We start from the raw sequence: 17977 nt of genomic DNA, 5'->3' as shown, positions 1-17977 counted from the left end.
AGCTGTGTGTGTGAGTGGCCAGCAGAGGGCAGAACAGCACAATAAGAGTGTGTCCTTCAGCTCATCGCTCTTATCTGCTAATCGGCTTTAATATCTGCAGCACACATGTTGCAACACTTCAGCAGCGTGTGTGTGCGAATCCCTAAAGGTTTACCTGCAGGGAACCCGACTCTCTTCACATCAGGTGAAAAATCGCACTGCAAAAATTGTCAATCTCACAAGAAATGCAGTTCGACATGCAGCCTTCACAACCTGATTTGTCTTTAATTGACAACCACTGCTGTGAGATTGTTTGACTCGTCTCGAGCAGCCTTGAAGTGAGGGTCAGCATCCTGAGATAAAACATTCGGAAAATCACAGCAGACAGAATTAAGTTCATGTCAGCTTGCTTTGAAGAACAAAATTATCTCACATTTCTCTCCTTCAGGATGCAGGAAACCTTGTAGATTAAATGGATTTCAGAATGTGGAAATTAAAAAAAGAAAAGGACATTTTGAAAGGGAAAACATTTGGATTTGAAAGCTACAGGCTGCACTCACAGTAATACTAACAGTGCAGATTCAGTAACAGCGACCACCAACTTAAGGTTTGGTTTTTTTTCGTCACTCCTCCTCCCTGTCAGGTTGTATTGACTTGTATGCTTCGGTTTGACTCACAGTTTCAACATTTAGTGCAGGAGCTCTCTTCCTGCTCAGCCATTGCCTTTGATGCCTTACAGGATGGACAGTAAATCATACAGAGTAGTTTATTATTAGCAGTGGACGCAGACCAAAATGAATCAGCACTGCCATTATCACGGAGGAAATAATTACCATAAGAAATCAATAACCTGCATGCATGCATTATACCATGAGGTGGAAGATTTAAAAAGGGAAAGTGTCTGGCTGCAAACCTCTAATAGGAGTTCCATTTTAAAAAACGGCCTCATTTCCAGCCCTTATTATAGTCATATGCCATATCTAACCAGGCTGGAGACTCGAGTGCTTATTAAAAAGCTCCATTCTGAAACCGCAAATGGAGCCCTTAAGGATAACAGGGACAAACACTACAGAGTGTACTAATCCTATCTGGCCAGAATCTGCTTGTAGACACTAGAAGAAACAATAAGCCAGACACGAGTCCTCCAAGTGTTTTCAGCCCTGCCCCCACCCGCGGTACACTAGAGGAGGTAGAGAGAGTGAAAGAGAAAGGGATGATAGCATTACTCACAATCCATTACCACTCCCTGGAGACACTCTGCATGCAGAGTGATGGAGGAAGGGTGGAGGGGGTTGGTGGTGTTGGTGGTGGTTGGGGGTGTTTGGAGGGTGTTTGTTTGCCGGTGGGCCAGCGGTAAGGCAATATGAAACTTGATTATTCCTTTTCAATAACCGTCTCCTGAACATCCCATGGAGACGTCGCAGGTTGCTGATTAGTTCGTCAAAATAATAGAAGCCTCTTGAATAGCCTTGTTAAGATGTCTAACTTTAAGTACAGACGGCAGCCCAAATCATTGTTCGCTCTGAAGCACATGATAATGATGGATTGACTGATGCGGAGGGATGTTCCTGCTCGGGCTGCACACATTTTTTTTTTAATCAACTTTGTTTAATTTTAAGGGCAGACGATATACAAAGTGCTCGAGTAACAATACACGAAGATATATTTTTTAAGACATTAATACAGAGTATGTACATTTAGTATTTACACTTCCAGGCACCGCACCGGTTTGTCTCTCACCCTCTAAATTCCCTGTTTGGTTCATTTAAAGATCTTTTTTTCCCTCTCTCTTTGTGGCGGTGGCCTCACCTCCAGGCTCTGTTTCAGTGCCATCTGTTACTCTCCTCCTGGAGTTTCACTCACTTTAATCCATCTGTTACCTCTAAAACCATCTCAGGGTGGCACCTCCCCACCATCTTGGCCCCCATACCGAATTTCACTGCAGTGCTCTGATTTCCAAGGTGGCTACAGTAGCATGTTCAGCATCGCTAATTGGAACGAAAGCCGAGTCTCGCAGGCTGGCTGCAGGTCACACTGTGGTAAACTTTGGAAGTATTTTAACAGCGAGACAGACATCCCTAAGTGTAAACGCACACTTTCACCGCTAACAGGTGACATCTTGATCTTGATTTTGAAAAATAATCATATGATACACTGGATTTGACACATCAGAAACAAACAAGCCTTTGAAAGTTTTGATTGTACGATCTTCATATCTTATATATACATTTGTTGAAAGCCTTTAAATAACCTCCCATATCAAAACTTATCCAAAATCAATGACTATGCTGTACAAATGACCATCTGCTGTACCCAAATCTGCAAAACTGGTCTCCACTTTTGACTCATGATGTCAAGCGCCCTCTCTTGTAATCATCTGATTCATATTCTAATTGCCTTTCGACACAAGTGTCGGCTGTAGAGTCGTATAAAATGTACCGGAGCTCAGCTCAAAAACCATCAGGGCCAAACTCCCCCAACAAGCCATCATGTGATACGTATACAGTTACTTCAACAGCTATCCATGCATGTCCCTCCATCAAGCTTCAGATAAACATTAAACACTTTGGTAAACATTTGACAGGTTTCCAGAGAAGCACAGAGCAGTAAACAGGGGTCAGGGGTTGAGATGGGACTGAGGCAAAACCAAAGTGGAAATTTCACTGCGGACTGTTGATCCATCAAGCATCCTGGAGAAGCAGCAATTGGGAGAGCTGTACATGTTTTTAAACCAAGAGGAACCTGATTAAAGTAACTACTCCTGATTTGATTAATGGAATAAAAGGAACAAGTTTTGGATCTCAAATCAAAGCCTCAACCTCTCGAGCCTCTGCAGTTCACTCCCTGGTCGGTTCTCACTCCCTTTAGCCCAGGATGTCCAGATAAACCGGCGGGTTCTTGACCAGGGCCAGCAGGCGGCTGTGGATGTCCTTGATGACCATCCTCTGCTGGGGCTCTCTCTGCCAGCAGCCCTGCATCAGCATGTACACCTCCTTTGGGCAGGTGCGTGGCCTTTCCAGTTCTCGTCCCTGCGTAATGCATTCAATCGCCTGTTGGGGTGAGAATTTAGGAAGCAACATTTTAATAGGATATACCGTGCATGTGTTCTCATACTCCAGGACAAACAAGAGAGACTAGTTAAACTTAAGATCGCAGCTCTCCGGTGATAATAATTAACCTGCAAACTTACTCATTTCACCCAATTTTTTAAAACAAATCATCTTGTCTCACTTGCTGCACCTCCTGTGGTATCAGACAGCCTGATCAATGCTGGATTTTAGAGGTCAATATGGATATTTGAGATTTTAAACAAGACTAATCGTCTGCAGCCAAGGCCAGTTAAAGGACAGTGTGTGGGAGTCCTCTACTCTCTTGTCCATTGATTTTCCTCCGACTCACCTCACTAAGAGAAACCGAACGTGTGCACGAGCTTTTACAGCTCTGCTCCATTATTGAAACATGCCCCAAAAGTTTAGGTTTTATTTGTTCGGGTTTTGAGAATTCTGTTTGAGATTTTCCACCTCCAAGACTGAATTATGACTCCCTTTGGAGTCCCTTTAGTTACCCGTTTCAACACTTCTGCTTGCTTGATAAGTAGTTTACTGTCACTGTCAATGGCAGCATATAGTTTTCAGTTGTTAAAAATATCTCAATACATCACAGCTAAACACAAGAATGCGTATATATGTTATTTTTTTTCCTTTTGTGTCAAATGAAAATTTCAGCTAATCTTTCCAGATACGCCCTGGCGACTGCAGCAAAAGGCCCTGGGGGGTCCCAGAGCCTCTGGTTGGGAATCACTGATGGAGCACAGTTGCTGGAAAGAGATGCTGCTGAATTTTTAATACAGTTTTTTCAGTGCTCAGAGCACCACAAACCGTATTACATTCACCTACATCACACTGAGGTTACGGCAGTAATTTAAAAGACAGATCGAAAGCTGTGCAATATTTTTGTATAAACAGAAACTTTTTGGCACAACAAGTGTAGTATCTACAGATTTATAGCTGTGTGTCCATTAGTGGAGACCTCTGGGACAAATGAGAGCAGCCAAAATATGAATAACCTCCAGCTCAGACACTAATGGCTATGATGACAGATTGAGTTCACACGCTCTTGCTGCTCGGTGAATAAATCACTGTCGAGGATGAGAGAGCGGATTTCACTGTGCTCTTCATTTGAAGGGTTACTGACTCAGTCATTAACCTTAGCCTTGATACAATGAACAGAAGAGGCCTGTCAGCGCTGAGTGACTTCACGCTAAAATGGCCTGTCAGTCAGCCGCACAGCTCGACAAAAAGACTCGTAAAAGACCACCAAAAATGGCCGCTGTTGCCACGGCATGCCCCACTCTGTATTTTTTGAGAAGATTTATCTTTAACACCGCGTGTTTAGGCAACATGATAATTTCACCTGTCCCTCATTGGCTGAGACAGATTAGGCTAACAAGGTTAAAGCTCATTGGCCCTGGGCAAAAATGAAAGCCAATGAGATTAGAATTGAGTGCCTGGGAAAAGTGATCTACCCTTCTCTTGAAAGGAGAGAGGGTTTCGGCCTGTAATGGCACCGTTGTGGTCGCAATGGAGTCCCACTTCTTAGTGCGCGAGTTGAAAAGGCTAGACTGGACCCTCCTTAATTACTACGAATTTATTGATCAGTTTAAGAGTGCAGAGCAGCGAAGAACTTCAGCAGCATATGCTCTGAAGTATCCACGACTGCACTGACGGCTGTTGTTGTTCTGCAGGTTTAAATTATGTGAAGGCACCAAAACATTTCAGGCCAGCTTTTAAAAAATGTGATAGCACAACAGCAGTTTTACAGTAACAGGAAGAACTCGTTTACAGCAAATATCATCTCTCTCGTCACCCACAAAAAGCAGGTAAATAAGCTAACCAACAATTTATGTATGTCCACCTTAAAGGGACACTTCGCCCAAATCATAAAGACACTTATTAGCCACTAGCCAGGAGGCCAGCAACGGCAAATTTCTCGAATGTATCGTAATTTAAGATGGAGTTTTCATCTGATCAAATACTGAATTATTCCTTTGGGTGCGTAAGAATTTTTCCCCTGACAGATAATGTCTTATTTATCACTGAGTGTCACAATTGTAGATTAACTTTCTGTGCCAGCCCACCTCGCTGTTGGACAGCTGGTACCAGGGCTGTTTGCCGTAGGTGAAGATCTCCCAGAGGACCACGCCGAAGCTCCAGATGTCGCTCTCCGTGGTGAACTTCCTGTACATGATGCTCTCCGGGGGCATCCAGCGGATTGGCAGCATCGTACGCCCGCCCACCTGAGGAGGCAAGACAAGTTAATGAACTAGAGATGCTGCGCGATATTTTTTTGTTGCCATTACCCAGTGTGGCCATATTTTCCAACACGTTGTGGCCACTTGCAGGTATTTGTGCTGATACATGTACATGTTTTTTTCCCCCATGAATTAATGTATTACTTTACTGTCCAGGCAGGTGCAGACATACAATGTTTTTGAAAATGCACACATTCACCGGCCAAAATATGAAAACTACTTAGTTGTTGGTTCTCGCTGAACGTGCATTATTATCATGTTCTCTTATCGGCCCGCCGTATGGGCAGATGTCCAATACTTTCATTTACAATGAATGTACGCTCACGTTGCAGTCTGTATCATTTTGTATGGTGGGAATGGAAGGGATTTTATCATTACTGCATGTAACCGTTTTGCTTTGCTTTTGGTGGAATTAAGCAGAAAAACCATCTTTTAGTAACGCAAGAATTTTTCAGCAAATCTAAAACAGAGTCCTAATCACGTTCCTTGAACTACCTGTGACCTGCTTGAAATCATTATGAGGCACACAGTCTGGAAAACAAGTGATAAAGTAGCTTTGATCCCCAGGATTTAAATTCAGTAAGAGAAAGAAAATGGACTCACTGCCCCTAAAATCAGTCTGGTTTAGACTTCTGTCTGTGATGTTTCGTTAAATGAGTGAGTTTTCACTTGTCCATGGACGTGGCCTTACTGACTGCAGCTATGTGAGGAGAGCAATAAATCTTAATGTGTGCAAATTCGCCTGCTTGAAAGCAAAATTGTGCTGTAAGAGATTCTGACCTCCGCAAATCAGAATCAGGAAAGTTTTCACATCCCACAGCACCTCACAGGCAACTGACAAATGTGAGCTGTATTTACACTCTGTATTAGATAATTAGGTGTTTTGTTAAGGAAAGACATCTTTTTATGCTAGATTTTGCTTGATAGTTCAGGAAAACACTGACACAAGATCCTCTCATGTTCGTTAATGCTTCATGATAAAATCAGGGTTTGATCCTCCCCTTCAGGTGGCACCGTATTTCTACCCCATCACATAATAAAAGAAGTTTAGGTCGTCCTGTTAAAGTGGCTGAGAAGTCCTTCAAACGCAGGCTGCAGCTCCAGAGCACAGGACCCTGAGAAGTCAGCGGCTCTTTAGTCTTGGAAAGCTTGTATAACAAAATGACTTTGCCAAATAAGACACCTGTGATTTCACTTTATTTCTTTTAACTGACTTCTGTTATGTTACCGTCTCATGTGATTTAGAAAGTGTAAATTCTGTGCCAAGTAGTTCCAGAAAAAACCTTTCACAGTGAGCTCTGTGAATCATCCAGAGAAGGCAGGATGTTTCTGGAACAATGAGTTGCTGGTGAGTTTTCTGAATCACTTTTCAGTGAGCACCACAAACAAGTTTTCTTTCATTGGAATAGAAGCAGAAATCTCAGCATGTGGGCACATGAATGCAAAACTATTTGCAAGGCCAGACAACATTAGAGCTGAGATGAAGACATTCCTGTTTTTGTAATTTAGCTGAAAAGATCCTTTGAGTACATCACGGTCTTCATCTCAGGACCAAAACTTTTCCAGCCACTTACCCGATAGTAATCTGTGCTGTAGATGTCTCGGGACATGCCAAAGTCTCCGATTTTCACCACCAGGCCTTCCCCCACCAGACAGTTGCGGGTTGCCAGGTCGCGGTGGACGAAATGCAGCGATCCCAGGTAGACCATGCCCGAAGCGATCTGGGCGGCGATGTGCAGCATCTGAGGCAGGGTGAGCTGACCCAGCGGGGGCATCTTGGACTCCTCGAGGATACGAGCGTCAGGGCCGTGAGCTCTACAGGAGACACATGAGGAGTATGTGAGTGTTCCTGCTTCAGCCCTGCTTGATTCAGTATCTGTTTTTCTCCCCGATTTGTGCTTTATTAGACCAACTGCATTCAAAATCCTTAAGTAAAAGCACAGAAGAATATCAGCAAAATGTACATCAAGTATCAAAAGTAAAAGTACTCATTCTGCATTTAACTAATTTGCAGTTTGGTCGTTTAGTTCAGTGGTTCCCAACCTGGAGGCCGGGCCCCCGCAAAGGTTCGCATGAGAAAGATGATGACTGGGAGAAAAAATAAGCACTTTTTATTCACGATTCTTATACTTGTAAAAGAATAATTTGACCTTGTTGAAACAGTTTCAACGACTCTTTGAGAGGAAAAATGTCTCTTTAACAACTCACAGACATGACAAGGGGTTTCAAACTACACATTTTTTTTTTGTCAGCTTGAAACCACTAATTTGATCTCCAGTAGTGCTTTTATTTCAGTTTAACCCTCTAAGCATATCATATGTTTTGAATGTCTTGGTCTGCTAGAATTTACATTTGTATACTAAACCTTTTAACAACAGCAAATACGTTTAAATGAATGAAAGCTTTTATTTATATCCTAAGGAAAAAGTTGGGATTGATGTGCTGGATGCACAAGGTGACTCTGATGCCACAGTCAGAGACCAGACTCCTGTAAGGCAACACAAGCACTTTGGTTAAGGTTGGAGTTTAAGGTTTGTTCTGGTAAACGTTCCCTAAAACAAACGAAATACCAGTGAGTGAATCAGGGAATATTTTACGGATATGTTCGACAACATTTTTGTGGCTTCCCATGTACATTAATGAATTACACTTCCTCATTATGTTAACAGAAAATGTAACTGGTTGGCATTATGGTTCCCTTAAAACATATTTGCTGTTGTGGTGATTTGCACCTTTGGGTGTGTACATTTTTATTATCAAACTTATATAATCATGTCAAGCATCATCTCCATTAGGTTACAAAAGTTGTCACAGGTTATTTAATCTATTTTTGAGGAGAGCATAAAAACAACGCTGCCAACAGATTTTTTTTCCCCGCTTTCTTCATTTTGTTAGATGCAATATCTGGTTAGGTTCTCTGAAACTCTCGAGTGAGGTCTATTCAATTCAATTCAATTCAATTCAGTTTATTTATATAGTTCACAAAAATTCACAACAAAAGTTACCTCATGGCACTTTCCAGTTAGAGCAGGTCTAGACCAAACTCTTTAATTAAATTGTAATACAGAGAACCCAACGTTCTCTATATTACAATTTTAAACGAAAACCCTGACAACCCAGAGTTAAGAGCAGGAGGCAGAGATGCATGACATCTCAGCTTCTATATAATGTCCTGATGATTTCTGAAGTTTTCATTGTCTTTTTAATCCATTTATGAGGTCAAATGTGGCTGTTTTTTATCATAGTTCTTCTTATCTCCGCTGGTAGACGACGGAATAGTTTGCCTTGATGTGCGATTTTCATCATACCCACCAAATTGGTTTTATTTTCTGGTCTGGAGCTGAACTCCTGGTCACTGTCAAGTATTGTGAGGACTGTATGAACACACATATTTCCATTTGTAAAGAACAAATCATGTTGGCCTCTGCTATTCTTCTCTGCTCATACTGGCTGTTGAGATTAATCAAACGCTGTATGTTGTTGGTAACTATGGCATCAACCTTGGGTGACCTGAAGGACAATGGCCTCGACGTGCAATCTGCAGATTGGATGTTTCTGACATGCATGAGCTCTTGAGAGCATTACAGACATGGTCGATGTGACCACGCCATAATAAAGACATTTAACAGCAATGGTTAATAGACAACATAAGGCTTGTAATACGGCTACAATTGATTTGCAATAATGCAATTCGGAGATGCAGAGCAGATTGACTCTCAGTTGTTCCTGTAGATCATGAACACCCACTCTCACAACTAACTCCAGCCCAAATGAGCAAATCACAGATGATGTGTCTCCATCCATCCTAATATCTCTCCTCTGCACTTTGTCCCCTCCTTACTAAGGAAGTTATCTATACAGTCACTATTAGTTTAAAAGGCAGGTGGCAGGGCGGGAAAGCAGCTGCATTGTGGGGGCCCTCAGACGTTTCACGCGTTCTGTCTGCTGGAAATGCGATTTCCATCCATTCGTGAAACATATATCTCAGGCAAAGTCTGTGTGGACGCATGTGTGTTTGTCTGTGTGTTTTCATCTCCAATCTGTCTCCCTGTGGAGGACACCTGGCAGGCGGCATCGACTGCGTCTGCTCTAATAGTTTTGTCAGATGGTTTCCCAGGTGCCGAGTGAGCTCTAATGGGTCAGCACCGTCTCGGTCCTCGGTGACCCCTTTAGCTCCCTCCACAGGTTTCTCAGCTCCAGTGTTTTTAGACTTAAGTGACGGAAAAAACATATTTTAAAGCTTTTCCGCTTCACAATTCACGAGTCATCATTCATTATTTTTCTCTATGACTTCATCTTGAGATATCGCATTAGTTTGGCGTACGGTTCAAGGAAAGTGGTCCATCTCCAGCTTTAACTGCTCAGTTTGTTTATTCACTTTTTTTAATTCACATTTTCTGTAACATTAAGGTGATATGAGTGGAGGGAAAATAAGGAGAAATTAAACCAATCATAGTTATTTTAGCAGAAACTATTAGACAGTTAAATCTCCAGATACATACGAAACATGCAATCAGGACCCACTGAAGTATCAGCAATTAACTAAGAGCTGTTAGTTTAATTGCTGATTGCTGATCGGCCTTTTTTTTCATAAACATTTTGTTGATGAACATGTCATAGAAAACACAGGAAAAGCACAGGTGTTTACTGTTACTGTTACTTTCCCCTAATCTAAAGTTCTAAGCGCTGCACTGTTTTTTATTCTCCATATTTGTTCTCTTTGTGCTTTTGTGCCTCTACAGCTTTTCTACCATTACTTTTACTGTGTCACTGAGATGGGGATCTCATTTAAATGATAGCCCTCAGTATGTATTGGGGCAGTCGTGGATCAGCGGTTAGGGTGTTGGACCCGTAACCGGTGGATCGCTGGTTCGATTCCCCGTCCCGGTGTCCATGGCTGAGGTACCCTTGAGCAAGGTAACTAACCCCCACTGCTCCCCGGGCGCTGCACGCGGTCGCCCACTGCCCCGGGTTTGCTGTGTGTGTGTGCGCACGTCACTTGGGTGGGTTAAATGCAGAGCACAAATTTCGTTGGAGTGAGTTCCCTCCAATGACAAAATATGTCACTTTCTTTCTTTTCTTTCTTCTATTTCAGGTCATCATATTTACTACTTTGAGGAGCAGTATTTTGCTCAGCAGAGATGAACAGTTGTGGAATTTGAGCTTATGGCGACCCTCAGGTCTGCTACATACCGGAGAAATCGGTTGAGGTCTCCGTGCCTCATGTATTCGAACACCATGGCTAGCGGCTCCCCGTCGGTACAGACGCCGTAGAACCGCACAATGTGCTGATGTTGGAGCACCGTGAGCAGCTCCGCCTCCCTCTGGAAGTCCTGCCGGGTCGACTCGTTGGCGTCCTTTAGAGTCTGTGAACACACAGTTTGCGTTGACCATGGATTGTGGTTACTGGGCCTATCCCAGCTGACACCAGAGTTCCCCCAGTTCATCACAGGGCTGACATATAGAGACAAACAACCATACACACCTACGGGCAATTTAGAGTCACCAAACAGCATAACCCGCATGACTTTGGACTGTGGGAGGAACCCATGCAGTGACGGCGAGAACATGCAAACTCCACCGCGAAAGGCCTCAGCTCACTGGCAGTTTTGTACCCAGAACCTTCTTGCTGTGAGTACTTCAAATGTTAACCACTGCTCCACTGTGCCACCCACACCTTAAATCAACAGCGCCAAAAGAAGCCAGCAGCGATGAGGGCTGCAATAAAAGGTAAAGTGTGTGACAGAAAATAAAAGTAAAGATGCTGTTAGAGAGGAGTTTTGAGTGTTAAGAGGAGGTTTTTTTTCCCATTGGAGCCAAAATTCTTCGCTGCTACCCTGCTTATAAGTGATGATGTGTTATAATAAAAGCATATGCCTGATTAATGGACCGATAAATCTGGGCAGAGTCTTGTTTTTATTTCCTGTGGTTTGCATTAACTTATTGTAATGTGAGCTGTGTATTAAACCACCTGACTGTCCTCCACAAATATCTCACTCGGAAACCACAGGATGTTATGTTAAGTGAAGTGTACGTACTTGTACTTGTTGGTCTCATATCGAGTAGCTTTTTTTGTCTTTTGTACTCACCCAAAAACTGAATGAATGTTTTTTTTTTAATGTCAAAAGTGAAAGATTTACTGATCTGAACGAACCACCAGCTAACGATGGAGTGAATTTCATTTCTATTCATTCACATAAATTTGGATGCCAGCAAAGAAGGGAGAAGGAGAAGACAGCCGGCGAGATGTAGCTATGGTGTCAGTGAAGGAGCCACCACCACCTGTGAGGAAGAGGACGGTGTTGATACTAGTGAAGATGTTCTGCGTTGATGTAAGTAAAGCAGATTTGGACTTGAGCTTTTTAAAGGGTCCCTCCATTTCCATGAGACAGCATCTTAAACTCTTTAAATCAGACAGGCAAAAAGATATTCAGATAACTCAAACTCAAATTGTTTTATTGCATTCAAATCAAATGTGATAGTGATTTTTTTTAAAAAAACTAGTTTTAACTAATCCTCACAGTTTCAGTTGCCTGCACTGCAGCAGACGTTTACGCTTACGTGTTGTTACTGTAACATTTCAGCACTCTCTGCCTCCCGCTGCTTTGACTTCACACTGACTGCTTATCTGGTTTCATTAACGCTGCAAAACTTTAAAGAGGACGAAACCGGGCTAATAGCGAAAGTGCCTTTGAGCCAGTGGAGAGCGCTGATGTGAGTTCACTCACCTTGATGGCGACCAGCATCTTGTCGCTGTCAGGGCTGAGGTTGGCACACTCTGCCAGGTAGACTTTGCCAAACGCTCCTTCGCCCAGCTCCCACTTCAGCACAATGTCCTGCCGCTTAATATGCTGGACACCTGATCGTAAAATCCAGAAAAAGGTGGGAAAATCTGGTTGAAATCAACGACTCGATCACCTGCGGTCTTGTTGGCACCATTTTGTGCTTATTGTAATTGGTGGACAAAAACAGCAACAAAGACACTCAAACGTTACAGACCGAAAATGACACTGACCCAAACGCCCCACGTGAAAAAGTGCTTGCTGTAAATAACAGCCCCAACAATCAAGTAAATTTGGGGGTAGCAAGCGTGACTGTGGATTCAGGAACCAACCATCAAACATCAGCAGTGTGTAAATAAGTGGAAACGAGCTCAGCGACACTCACACATGTCTTTCTCCTTGATGATGCCGCAGAAGTACTGTGGATTCTCTACAAAGCTGGACAAACCAGAGTCCTCATCTGAGGAAGGCGGGCTGCTTCCAAAGTTCATGAAACGAAGCGACACTGCCAGATCATCCTTAGTGCCCAAAACTGATGAACCTAATGAAACAGGGAGGGACCCTAATCAGCTTTCAACTATTTGTGATTGTAGTGGCCATCAAAAGAAGCAATTCAAAACCCATTTTTCCCTCTCAGGGAATCGACGTTCTCCGCTACCGTGTTGGTTGCACATTTGTTGGTACCATGGTGACAGATGATGACAAGCTCTAATAATCACCATCATCAACCATGCAGCAATCAGGCCACACAGAACTGAAAAAAATGACCATATAGGAAGCCTGAATGGTTAGCAGCCCCTGACTGCTGTGCGTATTAAAAGCCAAACAAGTGGGGCCCAAATTGTAAAACCCCACTGAGAAAGGCAAACCACAGAACCCCCAGAGCCCAACACGGTGGAAAATGGAACAACAAAGAGAGGGCACAGAGGCGATGGATTGAAGGAAAGGGAGAGCAGAGTCCACTTAGGCAATCAGGCACACTTAGGCACTTTGAGAGTGAGAAGGGCAGATGTGTATGTGTGTGTGTGTGTGTGGTGGGGGGGTCCAAGCAGAGCTACATCACGTCTAGCGGTTCCTCCATCCATCCATCTATCAATCCATCCATCTTCTTTAATGGCTCGCACCACGTGGTGGCCAAGGGAGGTTTCTGCCGCCATTCTCATGCAGTAATTAAGGCACTTTAGCCTGGCCGACACAGCGGCTGCCTGTGTGCAAAGTTACAGCTCAGTGGAAATCCTATATTAGTAAGTCTCTCCTGTGCATTACTCGCTAAGAGCCTGACAGAACCATCTGTGATTTGAAACAATAATTTGGCAGAACGTTTGATTATGGCTCATTCCAGTTCGCATGTACATCATCAGATTGGTGCTGCGTGACATAGTGACAGTGACATAAAGAGCCACATGGCAACAGTCTTTCTCTGCAGTAATGTCTCCCTCGAAGGTAAAAAATTCACTCGTTCCTAATACAGTCTGCCTGGCTGAAAAACATTTTCATTGCGCTGTTACAAAGTTGATTAGAAGAGTGTTTGGTTTGTACATGTGATACCAGTCTCATTCATGCGTATGAATTACAGCTGGGACTTGATCAGTTTAGCCTCTGGAAGCAAAACTAAAAGGGGAAACAGGTGGTCTGACACAGTCAAAATTCCAAAAACAAAATTTCAGAAAGCTCAACAAGTAATTCCAAGTAAAACCATAAATCCTTTACCTTTCTGTTTCCTTAAACAAACCAGATGTAGCATATTAATTAGTGAGCTAGGCTGATGTTTTAACTTTGGACAGAGTCAGGCTAACAGTTTCCCCCTGCTTCCAGTCTTTGTGCTAAGCTAAGCTAACAGACTATGGAGTGATAAGAGATGAGATTCTGTTAGCTTAGCTTAGCACAAAGTCAATTATAAAATAATCCAATAAAGATTGATCGATTTTTTTTTATTATTAGTATTTTTTAAAAGTTTGCTGAGGAAACATACCAAAAGCAAAATCATCCAACCAGGACTGTCATAGGTATTTTATGCTTAGACAACACCGTACAGTTTTGTGAAATATCAACTTTCTTGCCAAGTATGAGATGCCTGTACACGATATATGAAGCTAAAACCCACAGCCGCTTAGCTTAGCGTTAAAAAGTTAGGATTTTATGCTGAGTGATGTGTTGAAACTTTTTCTTGACTGGGCCATTGACTTAAATTAGTCTTTTTTGCACTTTTTGTACATATTAAACAAAGGAGATTCGGTGGCTTAATTAGCAACCAAGAGGTGCTGGCAGGCTGATTTTATTTCTCTGGCTTGAGCTTTGTATTCAGTGTACAGACATGAGAGTGGCAGTGATCTAACTCTTAGCAAGAAGGAGAATAAGTGTATTATATTGATAACTTACGGTGAATACCAAATTTGGAGTGCTGGCCACACTTGTTTATAACCAAAGCCATGATGAGAAGGAAAGTACAGGCAAACACAGCCAGACCCACAGCCACAGAAACCTGTTCGAACGAGAACACGCAGGTTTACCGTTTACCCCCAGTAGTCAATAGTCAATCAATAGTCATTGCATTTGTATTGAGCATGATGACAAGCAGACGCACCACAAACGTTCGGCTCTCCGAGTTCTCTGTGATGTCCATGTCTGGTTTGCTTGTAGGAACTGAGGGGCAGGAATGAGATTTAGTTAAAGAACGCTGGGTTGAGACAGCAGGCCATGCAGGGCTGAGGAGACGTGTGAAGAATTTTAGGAAAGTAAAAACCAGCTGAAGGCTTACTTGCATCCACATCATGGACTGGCATGTGGGAAGCGAGAACACAAACACGTTTAGGGACACAAATGATGACGAACCAAAGATGTTACATAAGCTACTCATGAGTGTTCAGAATGTTTAGAGATTTATCAAACATTCATGCCCACACACACACACACACACACACACACACACACACACACACACACACACACACACACACACGCCCTGCTTTAATATGAAAACTTTGCAGAAAGTCTGTTTATACATAATTCAGTGAGCAGCACTTATATAATAATCTCAGAGTCTTGTATTTCATATGCTTCCCTTCAGCTTCTACAAAATAGACTTAATATTCTACCTTAAGTCTCCATTCAGAGTTTTTTATTTTACTCGGTTTTATTCAGTTTCTGTTTGTATTGATCTGTGTTAATGTCATCTATATTTCAGGGCCAAGTTTACTATGAGGTTATTATGATATTTCTCTCAAAAAGTTATTTGGACTTCAAAACTATTGTCTCTTGTTTCATTATTGGACATATATGGCCAAGTTTGTTAACACATCCAAAGTTCCATAAATTTCATTGGTCAATACAAGATTAAGTGACATGTTCAAGGAATAGTTTGAGATTTTGGAAAAATATACTTATTTGCTTTCTTGCAGGGTGTTAGATGAGAGGATATCGGTGCTGTACGCATTAGCTTCTGAGACCCAGAATGTATTTGTACATATAAATACACTGTAGAACAGTACACAAGTGAAAGCAGTTTGTGTTTGGTGTTACTGCCACTCCATGACATGACTCCATAGCCAAAACACAAGAATGTGTAAAACTATGTAAAAACCGATTAGGCTGAAACACCTGTTTATTCACTGGTTTGTTTAATTGATTTTTAAGGCAGAACATGACATTTGGATGTCATTATTAATGTCTATGTGCATTAAATGTGATGTTTTAAAACTTTTTTGAGAATCCTGCTGTTTCTAGTTTGTCATTAAGAGGATGATTATGAATTCTCCAGTAGGAATAATGCACCTTTTCACTTAGGGGTGGAAGTAGAAACTGATGTTTATGTAATTACCAGTTAATGAGTGGTTATTGGTTCTGTGCTGCTCCCCCACCTGATTCAGAGTTAACCAGGTCAGTATGTTGATTCACAGATCCAATCATTGCGAGTTTCATTAACTTATAATTAACTATAATATATATAATTTGCTATATAGTACTCGATGCAGTTATTCCGAGTCAGTGAATCAGTAATTGTTATGTTGTTTCTGATTTGTTCCCTATTCATTGCCTTCCAACAAACGTGAAACTTATTGTAAAGCAAACAGATTAATCAAGCAGTTGCTTCCACACTGGATAAGTCATACCTAAACTCGAAAGACGTTCGGATGAATTTCTCTTTTAGCTGTCCTAATGGCCTCCTCTGCACATTGTGAGATACTACTCTGAAAAAACATTCTGCAGCTACAAAACAGTTTCAGGAGCTCACCTGGAATTATGCCCTCGGGATCGTGCGGGTCGAAGGGATTCTCCATAAACAACCCAGTTGCTGTGGCCTCATCCCTTCCCAGTTTGTTCTCCGCAATCAGAGTGTAGTAACCGTTGTTGATGTGAGTGGGCTTGTCGAGGAAGAGACAACCGTGTTTCACTGATCCGTCACCCAAGTCGGGGATGAGCTGGGTGTATGCGTATTTCGTCTTTTTGAGTTCTTTGCCGTTGTACAGCCAGGTGATGGTTGGCTCAGGATTACCATCCACAGCAAAGGGGAAGCACCAGTGGTGCTGCTGCACAGCATCCTTCAGGAAGAGGATTTTGACTGGAACTGTTGGAAGAAGACAGACGTGGGAGTTCAGAGAAGTTGTAGACGAGTAAGTCTCTTTCCTCTCCAACAAATGTACACAAGCACAATACTTGAGTAAAAGTATTGTACTTACTTACTTACTTTGTTACTTACTGGTTATTCTTTAACACCACTGTTAACACAAAGTAAAGAGGTGCTCTGTAAACGCACCCGCCTGTATGTTACGATTATCTGCTGAATGTGCACCTTAATCTTGAGTAACACAAAGTCAGGTTGGCGAAGTACCTGATAGGTTCCCTCTGAATTTCCATGAATCAATGTTCTCCATCTGTACTGCAAACCTGTGCTGACCTGCTATGAATAATGAAACCTCGTCGTCGTTGTGCCCCCGACCACAAAAGCTACCTGGAAGCGCCGCTGGACATGAAGTTACAGGAAATGGCCTCATTTAGATCGAACGAGACCTTCGAGGGTGGAGACCCTCCATACTGCACAGACCACTCTGCTGCTCTTAACCCATGACCCAGCCTCAGAAAGTGCTGTGCTAAGGAGCTACTGAGGCATTTGTCTCTTTGGCCTGGGCTCGCTGAAGACTGTTGCACTGAGTGAAAATTAGCACTGCTTATCACATTTAACTAATCATCCATTAGAGACCTCTACTAACCCTCCACAAGCTATTTCACTGCAGGGGTTAAAAGGAAGGCTAGAATTATGTTTAATGAGGCTGCCAGTTCTCAGACCTCACTGCAGAATTAGACAATGAACATTGTGAAAAAATGAAGCAAATGCCGAAAATGGAAATCACTCCATGCTGCTTCATAGTTAACTTGAACCTCTGCATAGAAAATATAAGTTTTTGTGATGATGATTATGGATGAAGCTCTGAATTGGGTTATTATCATTATTATTATTGTTATTATTTTTAAAGTTTAAATGAATGACATTGCTAAAAACACGATTTAGAAAAGCTTTTTTATGACAGAAAAGCCACACGAGTACCATGAATCAATGGCACAGAGAGCCACTCAGCAGTAAACACCCACTGTTCTGGGAGGTAATTAAGAGTAATTAAAGGGCTAGCGGTTAACGAGAGTCCGTCCACCAGGGGGGCTGATGTTGATAGATTAGCTGCACTAACACATTTACAGACTGCCAATCACTGCGGACGAAGCGGTTTTCCGGAGTAGGAGGGAAAAGTCCATTAGCACAAGCTCAAATCAGATCTTAGCACGGGTTATCAGCCCCATTTTCCTGACGTTCATTATCTGTCCCTTGATGCTTGTGCATTTGGCCTCAGCTGATTGGCGCCCCTGCTCTTTTTGGCTTTATTTTCTAATGAGTGTCACTGAGTTGGTGATATAT

General features: G+C 42.4%; 1 protein-coding gene across 1 annotated transcript in view; it reads right to left on the bottom strand.

Annotated features, from left to right (window-relative positions):
- Nucleotides 1-1544: 1544 nt before the first annotated feature.
- Nucleotides 1545-17977, bottom strand: part of ntrk1 (neurotrophic tyrosine kinase, receptor, type 1) — a 28813-nt gene continuing 12380 nt past the window's right edge. The window contains exons 8-16 of the mRNA XM_046398315.1: nt 16304-16636; nt 14657-14715; nt 14452-14554; nt 12458-12613; nt 12019-12149; nt 10484-10656; nt 6865-7105; nt 5117-5275; nt 1545-3029 (exon numbers count right to left, since the gene is read on the bottom strand). Coding sequence (XP_046254271.1) covers nt 2844-3029; nt 5117-5275; nt 6865-7105; nt 10484-10656; nt 12019-12149; nt 12458-12613; nt 14452-14554; nt 14657-14715; nt 16304-16636 — 1541 coding nt within the window. The 3' untranslated portion in view covers nt 1545-2843. The remainder of the gene's footprint in view (nt 3030-5116; nt 5276-6864; nt 7106-10483; nt 10657-12018; nt 12150-12457; nt 12614-14451; nt 14555-14656; nt 14716-16303; nt 16637-17977) is intronic.

This window comes from Scatophagus argus, chromosome 9 (assembly GCF_020382885.2).
Source record: "Scatophagus argus isolate fScaArg1 chromosome 9, fScaArg1.pri, whole genome shotgun sequence".
Taxonomy (NCBI): domain Eukaryota; kingdom Metazoa; phylum Chordata; class Actinopteri; family Scatophagidae; genus Scatophagus; species Scatophagus argus.
Note: the sequence above shows the minus strand (reverse complement) of the source record. Positions and strands in the feature narration are given on the sequence as shown.